Below are 17,746 nucleotides of genomic sequence, written 5' to 3' on the forward strand. Positions count from 1 at the left end.
TTAGATGAGTTACAATTAGGCAAATAGCTATTTTTACACGCAATTTTCTAAAGAGTTGACTATTTCCGAAGCATGTAACTTTTAATACACAAAACCTGTTATATTATTTATTTAGAGTATTTATTCTAATATAGCTGTTATTATTAATATCGAGTGTTTCTCCTTAAAATTAAGTAAACTTAACATACGCACAACATTTCAATATGTTTCATGGAGAATTTAGTTCTTTTTTGTGGAAGAATGTGCAATAGGTACGATTTTAAGTAAATATCTTTTATGACTTTTCGGAAAACAGTCCAGAAAACAGATCGATGTTAGATAAATCAGTCTATTAAAAAAAGTAGCCAATTCATACACGGCAAATGAGAAAAATAATAATTATTTTTTAAGTGACTTCAAAAAATGGTTTTCGGTTTGATCTGTATGTATGTTTGTGCGCGATTTTCTCGCGTTTGGCTAAACCAATTTGGATGCGGTTTTCAGCGTAGTGTTTTTCAGACTGAGAAGAAGCAAGAAGGCTTCAGGTTAATATTACCCGCCCGACTTAGAGAAAATTATATTCGCACTTGTAACTTCTAAAGGTGGTTTCCTTTTTTGAGTTTTATGATTTAAATTTACATTCCCTACTGAACATCAATTAATTCGACGACTTTCTTACAACAAAAGTCGATATGTCGAACCAAATTCTCCACAAATGAAGCACCCATACTTTGTAAACACGAAGAATATCTTCGACCGTACGACCTACAGCAGAGGCGGATTCTTAGCAACGTAGGTAAGCACCCTTTTAATTAAGCTATCGTTTTTAGAAATAGCCTTTACTATTTTACTTTTTTATGGTATAAGCCGGTAAACGAGCAGACGAATCTCCTGATGGTAAGCAATCAGCGCCGCCCATGGACACCCGAAACACCAGAGGCGTTACAAGTGCGTTGCCGGCCTTTTAGCCCTATTTTAGAAAATATTCATGCTCTTACGCCTGTCTACTAAATTAAGGGCTAACGTTTTTGTGCCTATCAGAGGGCTGTAACGTAGCGTGAGGACCTATTTGTCCAATAAACAATTTCATACTGAGAAACCATTAAACAGTCAATTCTTGGGAGCTATAGTGTTTGGATAAATACGGCCTCACACTATACTAGCCGCAAATCAATGGGCACAAAAACAGCGCTCATTTCTATATCAGATTATCAGCTCTATTACCTACCACGTAAAGTAAAAAATTGCCTACTTATTTTTATTTTACAATCCGCGACTGCAGTCTACATCCATACCCACACGAAACCATTCAGTTCTTCATAACCAACTGAATATAGTCCAGTACTCGTTTATCGTGTAATATCTTCAAATGCTCAGCGTCTGGTAGGGCGAGGGATTTCACGGTGTTTCCATTGCGGAACCTCCTCTTGCGCCAGTGTTCGCAGGCGTTCAGTGAGCGGAGGTTCACTGTGCCGTCCCCGTCGCCCATTGCGAGGGTCGGGTACCCGTCCAACCAGGTGCCTGGCTTGTATACCAGTCTGGAATGTGAAGAGGTTATAGTTAAAATGTGTGTGATTTATATTAAAAGGTACAAGGTGCAAAGGCAAAGTCTACACTAATAAATAAAATTGAAGTGTCTACTTGTAAAATTGAAATAACCGTGCTTAAAATCGTATAGTCTAAACTAATAAGATATGCATGTTTTTACGATTTTTGTCTGTCTGCCTGTTTGTTCTCGCTAATCTCTGAAACGGCTAGACCGATTTTGACGGGACTTTAATTGGCAGGTAGCTGATGTACTAAGAAGTAATTTAGACAACTTTTATTTGTCCAACTTTTGTTTGGAATTAGCTAGTAATAAATAATAGTCTGTTGGTGTTACCTGTCAACGGTACTGACGTTGTACCCGTAAATGCAGTGCACCTCGACGCCGGGCGCGCTGAAGTCCTTCGTGTACTTCTCCGTGTCCTTGCGCATCTCCCACGCGTCCGGGAGCTCCATGTCACTGGAATATACATTACAGACTTATTAGCTTAGACGACCACAAAAATATATTAATAATTAGTTCTTGCATTGGATTGTTTAGCCATCAAATACGTTTGTGACACTAGATACGAGTCATGTCATGTGTTGCGGGTGTCCATACTCGTTTGCCCCTATTCCATAAAAAGGCAAATTAATCGTTTTCAACTATTTACTAAGTATCATACAGCTAATTCTCAAAAAATGCTAAAATGCAATATTAAATAATCTGTAAAAAAATACAAATTGGTAGTGATCGAGAGAAATGACAGATACGTATGTTAATTTATCTCTTTGACCGATATGTTTTATCACATTATTTATCGACCATTGGTTTATAATACCACATTATAATAGATACATAATATATGTGCAGATTTTATTTTAACTTAGACATTATTCCACATGTAAATAAAACTACGTGACAAAGTTACGTCGTCAGTAAGCAGATAGATAAGTAACACGTAATTATTTAAGAATTTAAGAAAACCCCATTCATAATGGATTGTGTTCTGTTTTTTGGTAGTCTGATATTATCAGTTATCGTTTAAGATAATCTCAAGCAGTTATCGTCATACATACATCATCTGTGTACGTATGTAGTAGACTGGAAACTCCTTTGTTTACGTCACTTGGTATGTAATCCGACCTATGTATTGTAGGTACAATACATATATGTATATCATATACATAGGTCGGGTAGATACCTAGTTACTACTAGAACTTTACATTACTAAACTCAGTCAAGTTTATATTTGCTATACTTGATAAATATGCTGTAGAAAATTTAATAACACTGCCGTATCATAATGGTGAATAAAAAATAAACACACCTAATAATTTCTCCCCTCTTTCAATCTCAATATAGTGGCCAACTTTCCAGTACTGCAATTTTACCGCCGTACTCAGAGTCATTTAATCGTTACTTAACCACTGGGTTAAAGACAGCCTTAGTAATTGTTTTCGAAACAAAATAGTTACTAATGAATAGTTTAAGTATCCGTTCATCCGTGATCAGCAACAGTGCCGAAATATAGGAAACTCACAAAGAATAATAAACATGGTAAATATCCCGTTTTAGATTCTAATGATATAGTTTAAGTAATCATTAACCCGTTGTCTGTCGGAACGCAGATCTACGCGAGACAATGTGTTTTCTATTGTGTCTTATATACCGACATACAAGTGGTTAAATGTCTTTGAGTATGGCGGATAGTCTGATTTAAGGATAGTACTCACGTGAACAGCCTCTGGAAGTCGTTGACGGTGTAGTTGTACTTGTCGGTCTGCACGAGCACCTCCGTGGGCTTCCAGAACAGCGGCGAGGGCAGCAGCCACGCCAGGGAGGGGCACGTGATCTGCTGCGCCCGCATTATGCTCTCCCGGAGCATCAGACTGCCTAGATCATCACCTGTGGGATAAGCACATGACATAAAAATCTATTGGAATGGCAGAATTCTGTCTATATCTTAACTGCTGAAGATTTGGGTGCAATTTGGGGCAGCAATTGACAGAATCTCAATTTTTTTTATGTTTATGTTTAATGGTCCGACGTTTAGCCACTATCTCGTCTGATGGTAAGTGATGATGTGGCCTACGATGGAGCACGTCTGCCCATAAGCAACCTATTCACTCGGTCTTTGAAGACACCCAGGTTGTATCTATTAGGAAACACAGACTCCGGCAAGGAGTTCCACTCCCTGGCAGTTCACACAAGGAAGCTTGAAGCGAAGCGCTTCGTGTATGTGGGTGAGATATCTACCATGAAGCGGTGACGCTTCGCCGATTGTCTTTTGATTCGACGATAGAAAGGACTCGGGGGAATTAATTGGTGCAATTCCCCCGCACACTCTCCGAAATGTATATATGTATCTCTAATATTTGTGAAAAGATATTAATGCAACGGATTTTGCAACCAAAAGGTCTTCTATTATACATTCAGGTGTGGTAATAAGGGGACATCGACCACAATGAGTAATCTTTTACTAGAATTTTCATCATAAGAATATTATACAAACAATACACGTAGGTGAGTACCTACACTTATTCTTTTTCGCAATAGCCCTTATGAGTAGGCACCTCAACCTGTTTTATAATAGGACCAAAGCTATTCCCATAATTAAATCAAATAGGAGACTTTGATTCAATAAACATACATACATAACTTCACGCCTATCTCCCATGGGGGTAGGCAGAGACAATATACCGCCAATTGCTACGACTCTAACATATCTCTTTCGCTTCATCAACAGTCATTTCATGCATGCTTTAAGTCGATAAACGTAATACTACTTTAACCTATTACTAACCAATTCTTTTTCCTGACCTAGGGGTAAGTAAAAACAATGGGTGGTCTTTAGTTCACATAACAATAATATGATACAGACTTGTATGAGTCAATTTCACCGAGATCATGAAGTACTATGGCCAATCACAGTCCATAATACTGACCAATATACGTTGATCTCCTGTTACGTACGATTTATATACAGTGAGAGGTCATGTTATAACGGAAAGGTATAGCTTGTTGTGCGGTTTGTTAGTATTTACAACCGGAGTTACTGATCGGGACATCCGTTGACTCATATTTAGTAAACAGTGAGTACGTTACAACTCATTTCATTGTATTACACCGTATTAGGCGTTGTGTTTACTACATCCCCGCATGTTGGCTTCGGGATCGATATGGTGAAGTGTCAGAGAGACTTACAAATTCAGCTTGGAAATTATAGAATATAAAATAACCCGACATCCCATGTTAAGGGTTCTTTTCCACCAGAGATATGCTATGTAGCTATGCTACGAAGATGTAATAGCTAAGCTGTGAAACCATGGGATGAGACCGTTTCCTCTGATACTAAGCTATGTAGCTGTGATATAAAGATGCACCGCCGCTAAGTAGCAGTAGGAAGCCATGTATAGCACGCATCACTGCTTATAAAAACATAGCTTAGCTGAGTGCGTTTCTACCAGTGCTGAGCTATGTGTACCAATAAATATGATTGGTGGAAGCCAAACGTATCCACAGCAACGTAGCATAGCACATCTCTGGTTCAAAAGCACCCTAAGAATACGGCGTAAATTATCAACGCAAAATACTTTGTATATTAATGTCCATAGTTGTGGCTTCTCCGCTTGATTACATACATTTAGCCACAACAATTTTAATTAATGTGTTATCTATATACGGTATATAGCAACAATATTAGTAATTTAATTAATTATAGACTAATCAGCCTGCTTTCTTAGTTATGTAGGTACCCAAGAATTTGTTTGACTGTAAGTTGTAATAGGTACATATTTAAGACGCGTGTAATTTATTTCACAAACAAACATAAAATAACTGGTTACAGGAAAACTAACCATGTATTATCTATTTTCAGGTTAAGTACTGGAATTTCTTTATTTAATAGTCTAGAATTTCCGTTCCGTATCATAATCGTAGATAGAAACTTCTACAAGAATATGATTCATATATTGCTGGGCTTCCAATCTTCTTATGTACAGGAGTCATAACTACAATAGTTACAATACAATAACTCTTGTACATAGTAGAGAGTTTGCGTATAATCTTGACGCGTGGAGGACTAAGGGGAGGCCTTTGTTCAGCAGTGGACGTCTTCCGGCTGATGATGATAATGATGATTGGCAGACGGGTTGGAGATCGCGGAATATAACTATCAGATGCCATGACCGGAAATAGGTATGCCTCAGTGACAAGTGGAAACACTTTTAAAGGCAGTCAAGTTAGGATCAAAACAGCTAAACGAGGCAGTCACGTTAGGATCAAAACAGCTAAACGACGCAGATATATTAGGATCAAAACAGCTAAACAATGCAGACACGTTAGGATGAAAACAGCTAAACGAGGCAGTACATGTTAGGATCAAAACAGCTAAACGATGCTGTCACGTTAGGATCAAACCAGCTAAACGAGGCAGTCAATAACCTAGTGTAAACTACATAATTAAATAACAAATAGTATTCTTAATTGTATAATAATGTCTTTTTAGGTATATCTAATTCAAGTTCTTATTGTTTTACTACAAAAGGCGTGTTGCAATAGTTATTGTGGCATTGTTTTAATAATTTTACTTGTCAGCAAATTTTGATGAATCAATCTTTCATTTAATTGTAAACAATGGCACGAAATATCATTATGAATTGGACAAAAGTATTTGTTAGTAATCACAATTAGGTAATTTTGACTCATAGGCTAACTTTTGTACTTTATGTTATTTTTTATAGTTTCTTACATCAAATATTCAATCGTGAAAAGCAGTTGAATTATGTGTAATGTGTATTTTTGCATAATGTACTTAATACAGTTCATGACTACCTACATATTTTAAGTGTGGGAGAGCCATGCTTCGTCACGAATGGGACGGCTCAACCGGGGTGATGCCACGACCTCACAGAAAACCGACATGAAACAACTTTTGCGTTGTGTTTCGTGTGTGACTAAAATGTCCGGAGGCCCAATTATCCCCCTTCACAATCTTCCCAATCCCCGATTCCCCTACGGTAACGCACTTGTTACGCCTCTGGTGTTTCAAGTGTCCATGAGAGGCAGCGATTGTATACCATCAGGTGATCCATCTGCTCGTTTACCAGCTTATACAAAAAAACTACTAACTACTTACATAGTTTCATGTTTGTCATGACTAGATCACGTAATAATGAATAAGTTGTTTAGAACATTGCATAACATCACGCTCACGCCTCTTAATATTTAAAAAATTAGAGCTGATATGCACATTCATTAGAATACCCCATGATGGATACGAGTTACTATTTACTATTGAACATTCCCGAAAAAACAAATCTTTTATAATAAATAATATTAAATATGTACGTCACTAACACGTAATGAAACAATATCACATTAATTGTGTCCTTGCCGCTGATCCGCAACGAGACCTCACAGAAATTTTGGCAAATAATGAAACAGCTGTTAATATTTACAAACAAACGATAACACACTACATATATCGTTACTGCGCGACATATTATGAATAGATTAAAACAAGCTTTTGCATAATTTCCGCGTCTTTATACTATGACGTCACAGAAAGGAGGTCAGGTCGGATGTTTATCTTTGATATTATTGTATTACATTATACTGAAGCCTTGAATAAAAGAAACATGTTACATATTTTAGAATCTTCTAGATCCAACCTACTTAGATAGTTAGATGGCGATCGGACGATCATGTCAAGCGGGCCTTGGTATCATATTGGATGAGATAACAAAGATTTATTTATAATAAAATAAAATCTGCACGAAACTTGGTAATAATTATGTATACTATTGATATCTTATTCTCTCTCATTCTCCCCCCGTTCCCCTAATCCCTTAATCCCCAAACTCTTAACGCCAGATGTCCATGGTCGGCGCCAATTGCTTACCATCAGGTGATCTGGCTGTTCATTTGCTACCCTCACCAAAAAATATCTTATTTACAGAATAGAAGTATAAAAAAAGCATCATACCTATAGCAAATACCTTCACAGCCTTCATGGACCCGCCCCAGGGTGTGGACAAGGAGATGAGGCGTCGGATGTACTGGTCCTTCCACGCCTGAGGCTGCAGCCGCAGGAAGTGCATGGCCATCAGCCCTCCCATGCTGTGCACGAGGAGCGTCACTGAAGACTTGTTATTCGCCATGTACGTGTTTTCCACCATGGTCTTCAGATCCGTGAAGAATTTGCCGTTCTCATCTGTGGAGGATATGGTGATTAGTTTTATACTACGATACTTATAAACGGCAATCATAGGGGGGTAACAGAGTTGGCCCAAAAAATAGTAAAATAATTAACAAAATAATTGTACGGTAGCACGGCGAATGCAAAGCAGTATCAACCTTCACACTAGTAAAGTTCGAGATGTATTTACATAATAATCTATACTAATATTATAAAGCTGAAGAGTTTGTTTGTTTGTTTGAACGCGCTAATCTCCGGAACTACTGGTCCGATTTGAATAATTCTTTTTGTGTTGGATAGTGCATTTATCGAGGAAGGCTATAGGCTATAAAACATCACGCTATGGCCAATAGGAGCTAAGCAGAGCGGGTGAAACCGCGCCGAAGTAGCTAGTATATAAGTTACCTAAACGTGCAATTTCTTACCTAATAAAGATATTTTTTTCGAGTTTTGGGGTTGAAGTTCAATTATTTTGAATTAGCTAGGGGTAAACTCAGTTCCCATAGTTGTTCACAGCGGTAGTGGCATTGAATAGGTTAGGAACCACTGATCTAGAAGGTGTATGTAACAGAATAATCGCAAGAACTGTCTGGTGCTGGTTCAAGCCAAGAAAGGTTACAAGTATTATTTTAGCGCATTGATAGTTAAGACTTTGACTGCCAACAAAAATCTGTTGAAAGACAATCCTCCGCTAGCGCCGGTCTCTTTTTATCCTCCATGGAGTTTAATGTGTTAAAAAAGAATAAGATATTCTTTATAACACTAGTTACCTACGCTATTATTTTATAAATACACAGAAGAAACTTTTAAACAAGGGCACACGTACAACGTCTATTTTTCTTTCTGCTTTCTGCAGTGTGTGTAGATTAGTTCGTGTATCTAGTCAGTTAAGAAACGTTGGACTTATCTAGCTTTACAATAAGATGAGCACGTGCATTGTGCATTAAAATGTATTTCAATGTTCTTTACCTTACTGCAAATCTTTTAACACAGAAGCCTCATAAACCAACCTCGTACCCAACCAAACTACGTAATGTCAATGTTGAAAATATCATTAAGAATAGAAGAATGTCTTCTAGGTACATCTCTATATTATATAAAAATCAATTGCCGTTCGTTAGTCTCGCTAAAACATGAGAACGGCTAGACCGATTTGGTTAATTTTGATCTTGAATTTATTTGTGGAAGTCCAGGGGAGGTTTAAAATGAAAAATGTTTGAGGTGTTATGAAGTTCACCAGGTCTGCTAGTTAGTAATAATTTATATCTAGTCAAATCTCGATGACATTCAAACCACTTCAAACGAATGATAAATGTGATGATCCAATACTGACTGACTTAGATAGGTAGATAACTATACTAACTTACTTAAGTACTATTCATTAAAACGATAAGATTTATAATGGTATACGGTCTACACATAGGTGAAATGTAAACAAGTGATGAATAAGAACTAACCTATAGTTAAATAGATTGTTATTAGATTTGAAATAAAACATTATTTTTACAACAGAAACTCGTACCAGTCTGGAATTCTGCCAGATGTTTGGTAACAGGCAAGAGTGTCGTCTGTTAAAATGGTGATGGTTGCTGGACAATACAATGTGTTTTTGTCAGTATTGGAAAATTTTGCGTATTGAGTAACTCCCTTAGGAGGGGGCGGTGGAAAATTAGTACCCATCCGCAATATATTCTTGTTAAAACGTCGCCTCGCACAGGATCTCCCTTAGTGTGATAGGTCTCATGTGCGTTTACAAACATAACTATTTTACGCATCACTTCCAGATCCGTACTTAACAATAATTTATAGATCACGCAGCTGGTTGCCCAGTAACAATAAATAAACAGGTCTTCACAATAAATATGAATGAAGGACTTATTATAAACAAAATATTGATATCCTTCAAACTCGCGACAAGCTCGCGTGTTGAATGACGATTATCTAACAGCAATAGGCAACATGCAATAGGTATCTGATATACTTATAAAGTTCAAATGACAAATGATCCCGCAACCGAACTCTAGAATGCCTTGTTGAAAGCAGCTGTGTCATCGAGGTCACCAACGCAAGTAGGCCACTGGGTTTTAGGTAATCTAAGTAGTTACACCTGATTAATCATTTAATTATGCAAATATTATTGCTAGGATTTTCTACATAACGTTACGAGTTTTATGCTGATTCATGTAAAATATAAACAATGGTATTGTTTTACTTTTACTAGTCTAATTTAGTTATATCTAGTTTTGACTTCTTATGTATCTTTAGACAAGGTATTGTATTGATATGTAGGTAGATATTGTTGGCATAATACTTAATACATATTATTAGAAAAGTCAGATCTATTATCCCTCCGATAGTTATTGAATAAGTATTCAATATACTGTCTATCAATAACAATGACAAGTTACCTCTTTCTGATACATGTGTCACTCCTCTATTACCCTCAATCAGACATAAAAATAAATGTTTTTCTTTGAGCTGATAGTTTTGCTATGTTGACAAAGAAATAACAATAAGAATGAAAAATGTGCAGTTAAAAAATTTGCATACACAATAATTTTACTGTCTGGTATTTATAATGGAATTTACTAATCAAAGGCAAAATTAAATGAGATTCCAATACCCTTTGGAATGGAATTTCATTGCATTATGCATGATCATTTTTATAACCTGAACACTAAATATTAAAGAATGACAAAAACTCAAACAATGTAACAAATAAATAACAAAACTACTTACTTGGAGCTTTCCTGAAATCATATGGAGCTCCGAGAATGGATACATTTCTTTCATATCCTAGCTTGACTAGGGAATCTGCGATAGTGTTGAAGTATGCTCCGGTACTCTGATGTGATGGGTCCAACCATTCCACAGGCTCCGGGTTCCCCCACCCTGGTATCCGGATGTCGACACCACGGGGGCCTTTTGTGGTTCTCGTAACATTGTCATACTCTAGCTTTAAGTTGTCCACCCAGCAGTCGATGACAAATGGCACTAGCAGCTCCAAGTTGAGCCATATGTTGAAGTAATCCGGTGAAGTCTTCGCACAGATGTAGTGCACCACATTTGTTTTATTCAATTTTGCCTCGAGTTGACTTCCTCCATCCCCAGGGACTGTTGAATAAAATATTATCATTATTACCAACAGCCTATAAGTGGCCACTGTTGACCAAAGGTCTCTTCTCATATCGTAAAGGTTTGGGTATTAATCAACATGCTTGCTTAATTATAATTAGGAATTATAAGCCCATGTTTCTCACAATGTTTTCATTCACCGTTTACCAGTGGTGAAAGTACTAATAACTTGTAGTAGGTTTTGAACCTGCACTCTCATGCATGAGATGCAGGTGTCATAAACCTCCGAGCCGCCACAACATATTATTACAAATAATATTTAACATTAAATAATAATTACAAGAATAATTAAAGTTTTAATTATCACACAGACTATTATTTACACTTGAAAGCATCATATAAAATTTTATAATTGGTAAAGCAATTAAAAAGAAACTTGGACTGCGGTTGCAAATAATTATATAACAATTTTCCTAATAATTATAATTTTGCTTAATAACACTCTCATTAAGATTGTGATAATTTTCATCCCACAGGTGAGATTTTCCTTTGTATTGTTTTTGTGTATAAACATAAATATCCTTATGTATAAACATTTGTGCTCAGGAAACAAACCTATAGTAACTATTACTTAGAGGATGTGTCTTCTTTTTTTAATACCCTCAGATAACACACTTGTTTAAGTCCATATTATAGTCTGTGGTACTTTAAAGTACAATAAGTATTTATACAGCATACAAATACCATACTTTCAAAACAGATAATGTGAAACTATCTTGGGGTATTTTTAAATAAAAAACATACCAACATAAATGACATTTTACAATCAATTTCTCCTATCAGCAATGTGTTTATGATGATAGCAATTAATTAATTGCATGTTTGCATCAATAACTGTTTTAAAAATTGCATTTCTTTTTTTATTAAATTAGTTAAAACTGTTTCACTGTTCACAAAACACAGATACAGTAGGAAATGAAATGGTGATTTATTAACATTCTAAATATTTAAATTAGTAGCTTGTGTGCTACTAATCTATATAATTTAATTAATTTACTGATTAAGTCTTAATAAACATAGTTGAAGATCAATTAAACGCATTTATCAACACTATGTAGAAAAATTGCTGTTCATAAATAGAGATAGATGAATATTCTAGAATTATAGGTAAATGTAATAACGATACTTACTGAGGATTACAGGCGATAGACCTAGAGAATTCCGTGCAAGCAGTCCGCAAGTAAACAGTATAAGAAAACTTAATTTAATACTCGTCATTTCCTTAGACACTATATATATTATTAAAATGCGTCGCGTTAACTGTTATTTTTCACAAATCGCTAGACGTAAATAGCGATACGTCCGACTAGGTACCGTTTCTGTTTACAACTATTGCCGCAGCTATTCCAGTTCAAGAGGTGTGCAATGACGTAGCGGACTAGCGGGATCGCACGATGATAACTTGAAATTGGCGGGGGTAAATGGACGACTGATAACAACAGTTGAAAAACCGCGTAAACAGTCAAGGCTTATGTCAACAACATTGTTTTGATCTCGGCAGAGAAATCAAAACACGACCGCGTCGAACGACAATGATCACACGATAATCAGGCGACATGGGACATCAAAATTTAATACGTTTCATTACGATCAAGGTTACAATATTGACAATGCGTAATGTCAGATAATATAATTACCGTGTGACAGAGTTACATTTGGATATTTAATACTTTTTATAAATAAAATTTATTATTTTATACAATAAATGAAAATAATCATCCTTTCAATGTATCATAAATAAACAATAAATACGAATAATTATTTCTAAATATTTTCCGTATTAACGGAACGTAAATGTCAAACGTATGACATTATTTTGTTCGTTCTAAAATAGCTTTACGTTTCATTTTTTAACATCAAAAAACTAACTATGTATTTTATAAAAACAGTATTTATTTACTAAACCAAAGTGTATTTCATCTTAGATGGTTTAAATTTAATTTATAGTTCGAATGAATTTGGTTCAGCATTATGTAAATACTTGGATTAACATTCGATATTTCTGGTCAAAACATTCAGGAGGAAGATGAGAAAGCGCGCAGGCGCGAACACTTCAAAAATGGACATTTCCACAGCATAGTTTTATCATAGCAATTTAGCTTAATTTTGTTATATTTAGTAAGATTTGTATTAGATAATTGTTAAAAATGTTAGGAAAACATTACAGTAAGGGAACAAAAACAAGCGTATTTCGCTTTTGTGTTAGTAAGTGAAATGTTTCTGCAGGTATGTTGTGTGAACATTGCAATCAATAAATTAATTTTGGAATAAGAATTAAAACTAAAATAATTATTTGCAGGGTCGTGTTATAATTGTTTGGTTATCTTGGCTTATTGGAGGTATTTGCGGAGTTGTTATTTTGTTAGTTATAATTTGTTACTGCCGCCTAATGCCGCGTCATCAGAAATCGTTTGGTAAGTAAGAGCACATTCTTTTGTTAAGAATTTCTTTCTAAAATGTAAATAAAATAGGTACTGAGTTTGATACTTATTTTTCAGATGAACAATATCTTAAGGAAAACTATGCTATCAAAGAAAATCATGCATATACTAGTCAGGAAAATTATAGGATGAAACATGCTGAGGTGAGTTTTGATATTGACAAGTAGAAAAAAAATTTAGAAAATAGTTACAAAAATCTGTAACTGTTTTCCCAATGACCTGTAGGCTACAGCCTAGTGCTGTCTATAAAATCCAACGATTGCATGTTGCACTTTAATAATATGATTGGTGCAGGCAGTGCAACAAACACTTAAAACTCTGTTAAGCGTTTTGCTCATAACTTGATACTAGGTAATAGTACTCGTCAGTTACATGAGTAAACCGTGAGACATAATGAACATAAATAATTATAATACGACTTATAAAAATGCTACTAATAAAAAAATGCAGGTTCAAGTCCAGCGTCACACAAGACCAGTCAGCTATGCAGGAGATGCGGAGTGTAGAGGGTCGCGGGAAGGGCGCCATCCACCACAGTGCTATGTCAACCGAGTTCCAGACACCAGGGAGCAATGCATGCAATATGCTTCAAGCAGTAGTAAGTTAAAGTTGTAAATTATAATAGGGGTTCCACAGGGTAATATCTTGGGACCAACCTTATTTCTAGTAACAATAATTATGTATAATTCCCAAATATTTTGAATTAATTATTTAATAATATTTCAAATTCTTTTAGTGCTAGACGAAATAGACAGTGCGGCGAACATTGATGCATTAAAGACAAGATCGCTCCCTGCGTTTCTCAGGCCCAAACCTCGACCACTGTCCACCGAAGATGACCTACAACAACTGTACGCTAAAGTAAGTTTAAACATATTATATATTAGGGTCGGTTCATATCTGACGGAACATGCGTCGCGTAACGCCAGAACAGACAAATGTATAGAAAAACACTTGACAACTCAACTCAACAATTTTAGTGCGACCGATGATACGCCCGACGTATATTAGGTAGATACGTCAGATATGAACCGACCCTTAGTCTTGTAGTAAATAATTAAATTCAACTCAGAATTAGGTCGAACATCTTATTGATAATTTTTCATTTGAACGCCCTAATTAAGCAATCTCTAATTATCGTATTAACCTGCCTAACACAGAACATATGATTTTAACGAGGTCATAGGGTATCTAACATCACGCCACAAATGCGGATGGGCAAAGTTCCGATTCGTGGCGTGAGAGGATTCTTCATTAGAAGATTTAGGATTTTATTATTTGAAACAACATATATGTAAGGTACTTCGAAAATGTGGTTGTGTCATGTCAGTAGATGACTGTCGTCGAAACCGTGAACCAGTTTTTATGGACCTAGCCTTTATCGGTATTCGGAGCTGCCGACTACCTAGCGAGCTTACTAGGGCTCCGGCTCGAAATGCAGGAGTAGGAACAGGGTGGTTTTAGTCAGTAAGAGTCTGACACTCCCTTTCGTCTCACCCAAGGCGGGAGAAGTCATTGGATGATCCCAAAAGCCTTCTATCAGTAAAATAACCTTCTATTTCCCAGGTAAATCTAAGCAAGAAATACAAGAATCGCATGCGCAACGAACACGCCGCCATCATCGCCCTCAGTAAGTCACACAGCCAGTTCTTTGACGCGGACGCCGTCATTGTCTATGACCAACGAACAGCGCTATAAACAACGGCGTTCCTAATTCAAAATGTATTCAAACATGTTTAGTCTGTCGCTTCAATGTGTTTGTTTCAGCTTAGCTTAGATTCGTGTAAATCACACATGATATTTCCAAATGGGACTGTGTTATCTATCTGGCCACAATTCGAGAATGTGTGGCTTTAGTTACAAATATCAAATTATAGGTACTGTCCAATAACTTAAGCTGAAATGTGGACGCACCATAACATGGTAATTGAAGACAGATCTAGTAAAAAAAATATTATAACAGCTAGAAATAACATATAATGAGGCATAACTACCACCAGAGCCTAGTCAAAGATATGGGCACCTACATACAATCTATTCGTGGCCACTACTGACTAAAGGCCTCTCGCACGCATAAGGTTTGAGCATTAAACAGGACGCTTGCTCAATGTGGGTTGGCCATTTCAAACTTACAACAGCCCAGGTGTCCTTCCAATGGTTCAACGCTTTTCAGTGGTGTCTAAATAATCTTAAGAAGTACATATAATTTGGAAAAAGTCACATTGGTACTTACATACCTTATGCGTGAGAAGCGGGCGTGGGTACCTATATCCATGATGTTATATTTATACCAACGCGTTAATAAAGATAGGTTCTAGTCATCATATTTAAGCTATGTCTTGAAATAGTTACGTAAAGCACATTCAACCGACAGACTACAATATGTTTTATAAGACAATACTATTAAAAAGAAATTGAGAGAATAATTACTGTTATCGAAGAAATGACTTAAATATAATCTGTTATAGACGAAATATACAACTAGGACAATTATAATGAGAATTGTATTGAGAAAGAAAGACCAACATTACCTATAAGACTATAGGAAAACATAGGCTTCACAGACGATACTGAACTTAAACAAAAAGAAAACAAGTTTCAAAACAAAAAACCAATCTATAATAGAATACAGTTTGTAGGTACACACCATTACACGGTATTTCTAATTCGATACTCAGTATAGATAAAAAACAAAAAGTAAATGATATAACAACGCACACATTAAAAAAAAGACCTACAACTTATTCGTGAAGCAATGAAGTTCGTCCATAAAGCCTCTTCAAATTGGACAATACTAGATAATCTGGCTAAGACACTACACGAACAAATAAGGATAGAAAGCAAAAAGTGATGCTAACACAGAAATTAGGATCCTATTACAGTGTATAAAAAGATCATATTGCCTTACATCCGCGAACAGCTTTTCTGCTGTATGCCTTCATTACTGTACCAAATAGATACGACACAATTTTAAACCTGGACATGACAAAAACCACATTCATTCCCTCTGAGCGAGGATAAATTGGGGGTTGAAAAACATGCAGCTTATTAACTGCTATCAATGGACTTCGTATAGGTATTAATCGAGCATCAAATACTAAATGCTGCAAACCTATGGACCCATAGCTGGTGATGGTGAATGAATGTCGGTAAACCTAGTGTAGTATTCCCATACATAATCTTTCAAGTCCCCTCCCCGTACTTACATATCTACATTTTACTAAAATATCAATATAGTAATGTACTGTTTAATACTCTTTGTACCTTTGTAATAATAGTTTAACGCGCACAGTTGTAGTTTTAAAGTTTCCGCGCTTGGAATGTTGCAGGAAAAGGACATTGGACTTAGATTAGCTTACAAGTAGCAACAGATTAAAATAGTCTATAGCCAATCCTTAAATGTTTAATCCCCCAAAAGGCACCACTCTTGTAACTGCACTGGTATTGCGAGTGTCCATGAGCGGCCTCGATTGCGACCATCAGGTGACCCAAACCGGACCTGAATCATGCTCGGTTGCCGCCCTATCCCATAAGAAATAGTCTTCTTTCTAGTTCGTAGTTCTGAGAACGGTTTTGTTGGAACATTTCAAGTGTCTTCGCCATTCGCAGTTTGATACAATTCTCAAGCCAGAAAAAACTAAAAAAAAAGATTTTGTAACGATTCGTGATAAAACAATATTATTTTTAATGAAAATTGGCAAATAATATAAATTGTGATGTTAAAATATAAAATTGTGTGATAAAAATTATAAAAAAATCGAAATTGTGGCCTAACTTCTACTTTTTTATGAAAATTTCATTGTGTACGCAGGTACAGTCGTCTACAACTACAACTTTGATCGTTCCTACAGATTCTTTATCAATTAGTAAAATTGAACATCTTACAGGTTCTAATTACGCTGTTGGATAATATTATAGATGCTAGTACCCATACCTTACTACATTCCTGCGTGAAATCTTACAGTTCTAAATCAAGGAACGAACATTGTCAACGACTGTACATCGTTATTGCGTACGCGCATTACAACGGCTTTGATGTCTCCGAACATTACAGAAATATTCCTGATTCGAGACACAAGTCTCCGCCATTTTGTGATAGAAATGGAAGGACTTTCTGTACGGATCACAACTAGGCGAATTTCTTACGTTTTCTATAAATGTTGAGCTGTATCGAACTTTTAATTAATTATTGAATTGTATTTTATCAGTAACTGTAGATTTGTTTATGGAAAATAAAAGTTTTGTAATCAGCAGTTTTCGTGTTTCATTTTTCACCTGCATTTTTTATAACACAATCTTTAGCAACTATTTGAAAAGTTAAAGTCAATTGATATTGTTCATAATTTATTGTGCTTCAATTACAAGTTAAAGTAATCTAAGTAGGTAATACTAACTCCATTAAATATATTTCAATTCCATAATTAAATTAAATAAATAGTAAAACTAACAACATACACGAAAAAA

General features: G+C 35.8%; 2 protein-coding genes across 2 annotated transcripts; one reads left to right on the top strand and one right to left on the bottom strand.

Annotated features, from left to right (window-relative positions):
• Positions 1 to 469: 469 nt before the first annotated feature.
• Positions 470 to 12,412, bottom strand: LOC118273418 (phospholipase A2 group XV). Its single transcript, XM_035590382.2, has 6 exons — positions 11,972 to 12,412; positions 10,446 to 10,820; positions 7,494 to 7,721; positions 3,241 to 3,412; positions 1,862 to 1,984; positions 470 to 1,517 (listed from the first exon to the last, which is right to left on the bottom strand). The coding sequence occupies exons 1-6, from the start codon at positions 12,057 to 12,059 to the stop codon at positions 1,289 to 1,291; spliced, it is 1,215 nt and encodes a 404-aa protein (XP_035446275.1). The 5' UTR covers positions 12,060 to 12,412; the 3' UTR covers positions 470 to 1,288.
• A 457-nt stretch (positions 12,413 to 12,869) lies between these two features.
• LOC118273419 (uncharacterized) lies at positions 12,870 to 15,685 on the top strand. The gene is made up of 6 exons (XM_035590383.2): positions 12,870 to 13,067; positions 13,141 to 13,255; positions 13,340 to 13,425; positions 13,733 to 13,880; positions 14,019 to 14,143; positions 14,849 to 15,685. Exons 1-6 carry the CDS (start codon positions 13,056 to 13,058, stop codon positions 14,978 to 14,980), a joined length of 618 nt encoding a protein of 205 aa, XP_035446276.2. The 5' UTR covers positions 12,870 to 13,055; the 3' UTR covers positions 14,981 to 15,685.
• The last annotated feature ends 2,061 nt before the right edge of the window (positions 15,686 to 17,746 follow it).

Source organism: Spodoptera frugiperda, chromosome 1 (assembly GCF_023101765.2).
Source record: "Spodoptera frugiperda isolate SF20-4 chromosome 1, AGI-APGP_CSIRO_Sfru_2.0, whole genome shotgun sequence".
Classification (NCBI taxonomy): domain Eukaryota; kingdom Metazoa; phylum Arthropoda; class Insecta; order Lepidoptera; family Noctuidae; genus Spodoptera; species Spodoptera frugiperda.

Bases quoted from the DNA above. Each gene is read 5' to 3' on its own strand.
- LOC118273418 (XM_035590382.2), bottom strand. From the start codon at position 12,059: ATGACGAGTATTAAATTAAGTTTTCTTATACTGTTTACTTGCGGACTG. The intron at 1,985-3,240 runs GTGAGTACTATC...TGTATATTCCAG, and splicing joins GACTTCCAGAGGCTGTTCAC to TGACATGGAGCTCCCGGACG. The intron at 1,518-1,861 runs GTAACACCAACA...TTCACATTCCAG, and splicing joins AACGTCAGTACCGTTGACAG to ACTGGTATACAAGCCAGGCA.
- LOC118273419 (XM_035590383.2), top strand. The intron at 13,256-13,339 runs GTAAGTAAGAGC...CTTATTTTTCAG, and splicing joins GCGTCATCAGAAATCGTTTG to ATGAACAATATCTTAAGGAA. The intron at 14,144-14,848 runs GTAAGTTTAAAC...TCTATTTCCCAG, and splicing joins TACAACAACTGTACGCTAAA to GTAAATCTAAGCAAGAAATA.